This window comes from Dendrobium catenatum, unplaced genomic scaffold (genome assembly GCF_001605985.2).
Source record: "Dendrobium catenatum unplaced genomic scaffold, ASM160598v2 original_scaffold_179647, whole genome shotgun sequence".
Lineage (NCBI taxonomy): Eukaryota > Viridiplantae > Streptophyta > Magnoliopsida > Asparagales > Orchidaceae > Dendrobium > Dendrobium catenatum.
The window spans coordinates 4282-14278 of record NW_021498067.1 but is presented as its reverse complement, the minus strand read 5'-3'; the positions used below and the strand labels follow the sequence as shown (position 1 = coordinate 14278).

The window sequence follows — 9997 nt, the reverse complement described above, 5'->3', positions numbered from 1 at the left end:
TCCAGGTTGGACGAATCATAAAAATTTAGTTAAGTCAAATAATAATGATAAAAATCAATGGAATTCTGATTAAAATAACTAAGGCTGCAAATTGAAATAATCAAAATCAAGCTAATAAAAATTCCAAGACCAGACTTATCCTTCTGGATTTAATGCTAAGTAACTATTATGAAACTAGAAAAAGACACCACTAGAAGTTGTGGTCAATAATTGGGGCTCAATTACAAAGGCAAGCTGCTACAATTAAAAAATTAAAAAACTCAACTAATTAAGTTAGCTTGTAATTTCTATGAGTAGTAAGACCCATTGATCTCTTCTTAAGTAACACTAAAAGGTAATCTAAAAAGAAGAAAAGAGATACGCAAATGACCCAATTGAAGAGTACAAATCATCCACCTAGCCCAACTAGAAATCTGGGCAAGTCTAGTTGATGACTAATAAACTTAGCGCTGCTTGTGGGAGGGCAAACCCAAATTAGATTTAGTAAAATTAATCCAGTCCGGTCTGAAGACTATAAACTTAGCGCTTTAGGGAGGCAATCCTATCTTGAGTTAATGTTCTCTGCTTAATTTGTTTCAACAAAAAAAATCCTTTAAGAGAGAAGAAGGGGAACGTCTGGAGCCATAACCTATAAACGTTATGGCGCCTTGACGGGCGCATAATGATTGAAATTTTATTTTTTTTTTTCCAAACAAACTTTCCCCCCTCCAAACTGAAATCTATAAAACAATTAAGAGGAGTGCACTTTTCCGTTCTAACCTCTCTTGAGTGAGTATCATACTTTTTTCTCTTGGAAATCAAAAGTTCTAAGCGATTGGTACAATCAAGCAATCATCATTTCTTCAAAGAACCAAAAATGAAATCACAACAAGAATGAGGATTCTTTTTTACCTCTTCCATATGCAAAGTTCTGTCATTATTACTAAAGTTTAATGATTCAAAGAAAAGTTGCATGGCATAAGAAAGTATATGACAGAAATAAGGAAGATGTTCGGAGTTTCGTCTTGTATAATTTCTTTTCTATGGGCAGATGTGTTGCTATTTGATTAATAGAAAAAATATTGCATGGAAAAATCAAATGCTAGATGGATTAACCCTTTCAATAATCATTAGATATTTTTTAAATGGTGCCATCATGATATCGAGATAGGAAAACTTTGGCAACCATCAAGTCAATGGAATAGATGAAACCATGTGATTAGAGGGAACTTTTATTTGGTATGGTGACAGGATGTAGCTCTAAAACTTTTGGCTGCAGTAGAATCGGCGCCACATCGTTCTCAACTATTTACGGCGCGCGCCAAAAACCACGACGCCGGAATGGACCCAGGATGGGCTGGTATTTCTCGATTTGTTATGTATTGCTAGGTATGGTCGTATTTTTGTCGGCAATACAATACCGAGCAAATACCGAGTTACAACTGAATTTTTTCTAAGAAAAGCTCGTACAACTCGGTATTGCTCGGTATTACTCAGTATTGGTCCTTCACAGAGCGGTATTTCTCGTTATTGCCCAAGCAATACTACTTGAGCAATATCGAGCAAATACCGAGTAATACCTTGCAAATAACGCCGAAACATAACATTCCCGGGTTTCGGTCGCGGGTCCAATCGTTCGGGCCGCGCGGTAAATGAGTAAGACACGTGGCGACATGTTATTGGCGGCTGAACTTAGTTCTAGTCCGGTCAGAGGACATAAAAATTGTTCGATTAGAGGAAGTGAAGAATTATTAAGTTATATGTATTTAAATAGTGATTATTTTATCTTTCAACCGTATTTATATTTTCAATTCCTTGGATATCATTTTCTTCTATTGAGCTTTTATCTTTTAAATGAAAGATGAATCAAAATTTAAGCTTAAAGTGCTCAACTTCTTTGATATTCCTGCAACTTGTGTAGTCAAAATAGATAAAGAATCATTTTCATAGACTGATATCACTCTATTAGAATTCACCATATCATCGGACCACCAGAAATTATTTGTTATCATTTTTTTTATTAATTCATAAGCATCTTCAAAAGACTTTGACATCAAAGAACCTCTATCTGCTTAATTATGGCTATAAGGGATCCTACTAATATAAAAAGTTTGAATTATTAACCATCAGGTAAGGCATGATGAGGGAACTTTCTAAGCATATCTTTGAATCTCCGTGAACTCTCATAAATAAATTCTCTTTCTAATTGAGTAAAAAAAGTAAAGTCATTTCTAAGCTTGGTAGTTTTAGAAGTTGGGAAATATTCTCCTAAAAATTTATGGGTCACTCATTCTATATGGTAATAGAGCCTAGGGTAAAAAATTTAACCATAATTTTGTCTTGTCTCTTAGAGAAAATGAGAATAATCTAAGTCTAATGGCACCATCACTAATACCACTATACTTAAATGTTACACAATTTTTTAAAAAAAACTTGCTAAATATAGGTTTGATATATAATCAAAAAATTATGTTGAACGGGCACGAATCTCTAAGCAAAAATCAAGTTGAAAACTTCAACAATTAAATCAGAGACTATATGAACTCCGATTTCAGCAAACCTATAGTTGAACTGAACGTCTAGGAAATACGAACCCAATCACACCAAATTCTACTCAATCCGGGCCCAAATGGGACCAAATCGAAGACCCGAAGCACATTTGGAAGGTTCAAACCATAATTTGGATTACCAAATGATTTCCAAATGTAATAAGTTTATAGTCGAATCAAGTGGCTCAACAAGGCAAATCCAACAAGCCCAAGATTGTCAATTTTTTATATCATTAAGACATTCAAATGCCTAATAAATGGCCAATAATCAAGGGAATCAACATTGGTTGTCCATTTAAACCACTCCCAATTTACCCTTGATCTTTCTCCTAATTACTGGTCATGCCACTCTAAGAAAACTATAAATAGACCCCTCATTTATCATGGAGGAGGTGGAAGGACCCCCCAAGCAAGAAGAGAAGATAAGGAAGCAAGGAAGCAAGGAGAAAAGGAAGAGAAGGAACAAAGTCCTCGACCACCACCAGACTTTCGCCTCGTCTCCAGACTTCTGCCAGTCATTGGACTTCTGCCCGACCACCAACTGAAGCTAGAGTTTTGCATGTTGTCAAACTTTTATCAGACTTCTACATGATGTTAGACTTCTATATGACACTAGATTTCTACCTGATGATGGACTTCTGCCTGTCGGCGGACTTCTGCCAACTACAGGACTTTCGTTAGACTTCTACCCGACGTTGGATTTTTGCTCAATGATAGATTTCTACCTGACGTCGGACTTCCTCCTTTCACCAAACTTATGCCTATTGCCAAATTTTTGTTAAACTTCCACCCATCATTTAACTTCTTTCCATCGTCAGACTTTTGCCCGACTGCCAACTAATGTCAGACTTCTACCCAGCTACCAACTGACGTCAGACTTCTACCCGACCTCCAATTAATAATGGTTTTTCTGCTTGGCCAACAATTAACGCTAGACTTTTTTACGGCCACCAATTGATGCCGGACCTCCATCGCCTTCCGATTAAGGTCCTTACGACCTCCGTCACCCACTAACTACGATCCTTCTAACCGCGGTCACTAAACAACGGTCCTTCCGACCTCCGTCACCTTCCAACTATAGTCCTTCTGACCACTATCGCCAGACAATGATTCTTTTGACCTTTATCGCTTGACAATGGTCTTTATGACCTCCGTCATCCTGCAACTATGGTCTTTCCAACCAAACAAACACGTCAGTAGTGATTTTTCCTATTTCTGCCATGTAAGACACTCTATATGATTTATATCTATTACATCAAGCTAAGGCCTTCCCCCAAGAAAGGGCCTCATTTATAATCGACTGCAAATAATAGTGGATTCATTGAAACAGGGCTAGACCACATGGTTTTTCCCTTTTTAGGATTTTTCATGTAAAAATCTTAGTGTCTCTTATAAATATTGCACACGCTCTCTCTTAATGATTGTGTGCTGGATCTTCATACAAAACTAAGACTTTAAACTTTATATTTCTCTACCACCGCGAATATTCCAAGTCGCAACAAGGTTAAAATCTTCAATGGGAGTTCCACCAAACTGAGAATTATCTATCATCTAAATGATTGCAGGTTTTAATTCAAAATTATTTTCTTGAATGACGGGTCTATTTATTCTTTGGTAAATTTCGACTACTAAAGGCTTGGGGCGATGGAGTAACGTAAAGAATTGTAATAATGATTTAAGGCTCTGTCAATTCTTAAATTATACTTACATTTTTTATATAAAAACTATAAAATCCCACTTAATATACATAAGTATATATGCCGAATCAAGTAATATATCGATCTCACAATAAAAAATATTTGCTTATAAATACTAGTATTGTATACTTCAACTCTAATAATTATCTTACTCAGTAAAAAAAGTTTTGGTGGAGATTCAATCACTTAATTTAAATTAAAAAATAATTAAATGAAATACTATTTGGATAAATTATTTTGAATTGGTGAAATATAAATATAATATATTTCATAATGATTCTTTTCTATTGATTTTATTCAGAGCATATGTATCACCAACCACTTAGTCAAGCATGAAGAGTCAAATGGCAGATTAAACCTTACAACCTCAATATCACTCTAAACTCTCATTGTCTATCACCCTGTGAAAATATTAGAAGAGTAAGTAAAGCATCCATTATTAAAATCCCCTCATGATAATTCATCTCTATAAATTTAATACATAATAAGCACAATACCTATGCTTGTATTATATCAATCTAATATACATTGTTGTGCCTCCTTTCCTATTAATAGGTTCCATATTACACATGATATTAACTACTCATATGACCACTATGTGTATTAAAAAAAGACCTGATATATTAGAAATATCATGAAATTATTGATGAAGATAAATCATTACTACTCTCTATTCTATTTATACCATCAATCGAAAAACAGAGAATTTAGTCAGATATGAAGAATAAGTGAAGCAAATTTATTTTCATTAATTGCATAAAGAAAAAAAAAGTACAGAAGAAAAGATATCACTGGATGTATTCAATGATCTCTTCTACACTCATCCTTGAACTTACAAAATTACTTTTACAAATACAAGACAAGCACTATAATGGAATGTATCTAGTACTTCTTTGAATTTTCTTAATTGTCACTCAGAAGAAAAAGTTAGAGAAGCACAATAAAAATTGAAATTAAACAAAGTGACCTAATTCCTCTACTAATAGTATAAACAAACTATTCATAAAAAATATAAATAATGGATTCTGGCGCCGTGACACTCGAGAAACTTGCGTTGCGATGCTCATAAAATGAACTAATATAGCATACTCGAAAAATTTTCCCATTTTTTGTATTTTCATGCACAAACACGACTAAAACAATATATTTTTACTAATAAATTAACACATAAAATATAACATTATTTACTTTATCAAATGCCCATGACACACCAAGAGGGAGGGTGAATTTGGGTTTTAAACATTTCTTTAAAACAAAAAATATTTTTGATATTTTTAAGGAAATTAAATCACTCAATGCGGAAGGTAATACATGTAATAACAATCACAATGATGATGTTAATTCAATCGAATCAATCTATTACAAACCACAACATTATCATAATGAATTCTTTATGAAAATACATTAGCAAAAAATTAAAATACAAAAAAATAACAGTACGTAAAAGAAAACTAGAATGAGCACACTTGAATTTTATAGTGGATCGATCAAACTTGACCTACGTCCACTCCCCAAAGTCCACCTCTCTACGTATTGCACTAAAAACTAAATTGACACTCCTTTAACTCCCACAGCTAGACAGAGAACCCTTACAATCTTTTTGCCAACTTGGTGCGACAAAGAACTATAACTAGTTTTTCACACTTTTAGTGAAGGTAGAGAACCTAACACTCCTTTTTTACCCTTCTAGTAAAGGCAAAGAATCTAGCTCGACTCATTTTTCACCCTCCTGGTGATCAAGGCAGAGAACCTCGATGATCTTTGGCCTTGAAGTTCTTTATCCTAGATCCACCCAAGAAACCAAACAAGACACTTGGAGGAAACAAGGTAGAAGCTTGCCCGGAGTAACCGTAAGGAATCCCCTCACACTCCTCCCTCAAACATAACATCTCCTTTCTCCTTCCCAAGGTTAGTGCATGAAAATAAATATTCAATAAAAATAAGAGGAGAAAACATGGTAAACAAATCAATAATATTTGTTATTATTAAAATCACACGATCAGAGTCCAGATTTGCAACAAATTAATTTTTTATATTAAAATAATAATATAACATAAATATAATTAAATAATTTATTCAATTTAAAATATAAAATTCATAAAATTCTTTTGGGGTTTAAAAAATTATAGAAAAATATCCATAAAATATATCACATTCATAATACTTTGGTGAAATCAATTTGTAAAATGGATACTTGATTGTTCCAAACCCCCACTTATACTAATATGTATTAATTTCTTAAGAATTTGCACTAATGTCAAAAATTATAAAACAATTAGTGTAATTAAAATACTATAATATCTATGTTATGGTGAAGTCGATTTGTGATTTGGACTTATAATGACTCATAATTTTTTTTATTATGTCAAAATATGGGCTATTACACATTAATTGTAAGTTTCTACTCATACATATTGATTTGGTCATGTTGTATTCCCCATTCATATTGTTGTTTATGGTTTAATAGGCATGAGTTACTTGGTGTGTTTTATTGTGGATCATCACCATAAGAGTCGAATTATCATCAATAGAGTATTTTTAGTATTTTATGTTTTATAGTAGATTATTATGTATTTAATTTTGATGGTTCTTGTTATTTAAATTCATATTAATGAAATGTAAGTTCAGTTTATCTTTCTTCATTTACTTTGATATATTCTATTATATTACATGTTTATACATTTTCTTCTTTTAGTACAAAACATGCCTTTTTATACATTCATTGCATCCCATATTGTCGGAATGTACTATCTTTTGAACCCGAGATGTGACATGTAAAACACAGGAAGTTTGGTCGGGCTAAATTTGCATGAGGGGCTAGGGTGAGAGATGGTTTGGGCCAACTCAATTTAACTTATCTGGTTCTATTCATTACATTTGTTTTTCCCCACTTTATTCATTGTTGCATTCATAATTTGCCCAAATTAGGTGAATTTCAAATAATTTAGAATGTGAAACTCCCTGAGAAAATAAAGATAAACTTTTAAATATTGAGACATCTTTTGGTGTGATAGTTGAAGTTTCAATAAACTCTATAAAGTTAATTGTCTTCCCAGTGGAGCACTCATAGGATGAGTGATCTCCTGAGAAGTTACAATAAATAGACAAAACATTAAGGTCACTCGGATAAAGCAAATAATATTTCGATAATTAAGAGTTTGATTTCCTACATATGATGTCAAAACCAATACACCAGTTATAAGATAGAAACTTTTAAACATCTAGACGCTTTTTGGTACAACTATAATTTTTTTATTAAAAACTCTAAAATTAAGCATGCTTCTATAGGAGTGCTCTCAGTATGAGTGACCTTCTGCGAAGTTACAACAAGGGGACAAAATCATGAGATCATTGGGCCAAAACGAACGAAATCTTGATAATTTGGAGCTTGGGTTGTTAAATAGAACATCATGTTATTGCAACACCTTGCGATAATGTGACCACTGTGACATAATGTGACACCTCATGATGCCACGAATATTGACCTACAAACCAATGCATCCTCACCAATCCTCACCACTCTTCATGCTAGCTAGAACCTTGAACCAACACAATCTCGTTGAGATCCACTCCTCTCTATGACGACATGACTTCACCAATCTTTATGCCATATGTGCGCGAAACCTAATGGCTATATGCTCCTTAATTTTTTTGAAAAATTATATTCATTAATTCTAATCAAACATACAAAAAAAAAATCCCTTAAATTTATTTTATAATTATTTTATAATCAATCAAATAACTTCAAAATATCATAGATATATTTTATTAAAATTGCATTATATTTAAACCCTAAATTTAAAAATCTTTTAGGGGGATTTACATACATATTACTTTATTTTATACTATTTACACATATAACACTCAAAATATTAATATTACATCTCTACCATTCATAGAACAAATTTAGATGCATGAAATGAAATATTAAAGTTTATAAGATGATATGAATCATAGAAATGAATTATAGGAATGATATATTTGATATTAAAGCTGTATATTAATGATAGTTATATAATATTAATATTTTAAATATTAAATATGTAAATAAAATGAAATAAAATGATATTTATTTAAATTTCCTAATCTTTTAACCACAGCCTCGAAGATAAGCTGATTCCTTTTCTCATTCGCTTTGTACAAACGCGCAACGGCCACAGTTGGATGGTAAGTGGTAACCGGTTTTATAAAGCCCCATCTGTGGTTTTCTGTTACCCCTTCGTCGTCGAGGAGCCGGTGCTTCGATCCTTTTGCACCGGTCGCTCCTTCTCTTCGGAACAGGTCTCTTTTAATCGACCGAGCCCCTGTAACCTACCTTTTTTGATTGAAGAATTCCAAAAATCCTTCCCTAGGAATCTGGCAAGACCTATGGCAAATGGCCTCTGAATCGAATCCGAGTCAGACACCAACTCCTAAAGCCGATCCGTGCAAAACCCTAGGCCGTAAGCTCCTCATCAACCATTCCGAGTTCGTGAGACTTATCATATCATCTCTCTATTCCCTTGGCTACCACAGGGCCGCCTCCTCGCTCGAGCTCGAGTCTGGGATTCCTCTTGACTTTCCGGAGTACAACTCTCTCCTTTTTCACGTCCTTTCTGGTCGATGGAACGACTGCATTCTTACCATCGACTCAATCAGCAACCTTGATGACAGGATCCGGTCAGCCGCTGCTTTCCTCATTTGGCGCGAGCATTTCCTGGAGCTCCTCGGCTCCGGCAACGGTTTGTTGTCGGCTATTGATGTTCTCCGAAAGCGCATCTCTCCGCTGGAGTTGGACGGAAGGAGGTTGCATGGGCTGGCGCGTGCAATGGTTTCGCTGGAAGGCGTGGTGACTATGGAGAACAAAATTCGGAGGAGGATTGGGTTGCTGCTGGATCTGGTGGAAGTGTTGCCTCCTTGGTTTAGGATTCCTTGTGGGAGGCTAGAACAATTGGTGGAGGCGGCAGTGACAAAGCAGATGGAGTCTTGTATGTATCATAATACACCAGAGGAGGCCTCCTTGTACGAGGATCATGAGTGCAGTCTGGAGCATATTCCTTGTAAGTGCAGCCAGGTCAGTTTTATTTGCTTGGCTTCTAATTCGATGGTTGGCGTTGCTGGATTGTTTGGTTGAATTTGGTTTCTAGCTTATATAAGCAAGAGATAATCCATCGTCATGTTCATTTCAATTCATTAAAGATGCGTGTTAATAAAAACTGGGTGATATCAAAATCTCATTATTTACATTTGAGCAAATATAATGTGGATTTGAGAAGTCTTTTAGCATGTATAAATTTGTAATATCCTATTTGTGCTGAATAATTATTGAAATATAATAAAGGACACAAAGTATCTTGTGTCATGAATTAAATGGAGAGAAAATGAAACGATTCTGGTGTACTAATTAATTCTATATATTGACCTATACTTCACTTCAACTTGCCTGAGATATCTCACAATCTTGTGCAGACATTATATGACCATAGAAATGAAGTTTGGTTCGTGCAATTCTCAAATAGTGGGGAGTACCTAGCATCATCGTCGAGTGATTGCACAGCCATCATTTGGAAGGTATGGAACACGCCGCTTATAAGAAGTATGTTTATGCCCATTTTGTTATCTTTTTAATTAAAGCAAGTAGGTTTGGTTTTTGTAATATAATTTGGTGCGAATTTTATGGCGCTCTAGATGTGATGAAAGGTTTTAGACGGGTTGATGTTATTTATGAGAAGCTGTCCAGAAATACTGAGTTTCATCATAGACGCCATACTAAGTTACTAACAAATAGCTTGT

General features: G+C 34.3%; 1 protein-coding gene and 1 non-coding gene across 2 annotated transcripts; both read left to right on the top strand.

Moving 5' to 3' along the window:
• The first annotated feature begins 2111 nt into the window (after window positions 1–2111).
• LOC114578837 lies at window positions 2112–2218 on the top strand. The gene has a single exon (XR_003699768.1). It is a non-coding gene; the product is annotated as a small nucleolar RNA R71 (small nucleolar RNA).
• A 6136-nt stretch (window positions 2219–8354) lies between these two features.
• LOC110098476 (WD repeat-containing protein WDS homolog) lies at window positions 8355–9775 on the top strand (the record flags this gene model as incomplete). The annotated part of the gene is given in 2 exon segments (XM_020825317.2): window positions 8355–9278; window positions 9674–9775. Coding segments are annotated over 2 exon segments (780 nt in total), but the record flags the coding sequence as incomplete, so codon positions are not given.
• Window positions 9776–9997: the final 222 nt, after the last annotated feature.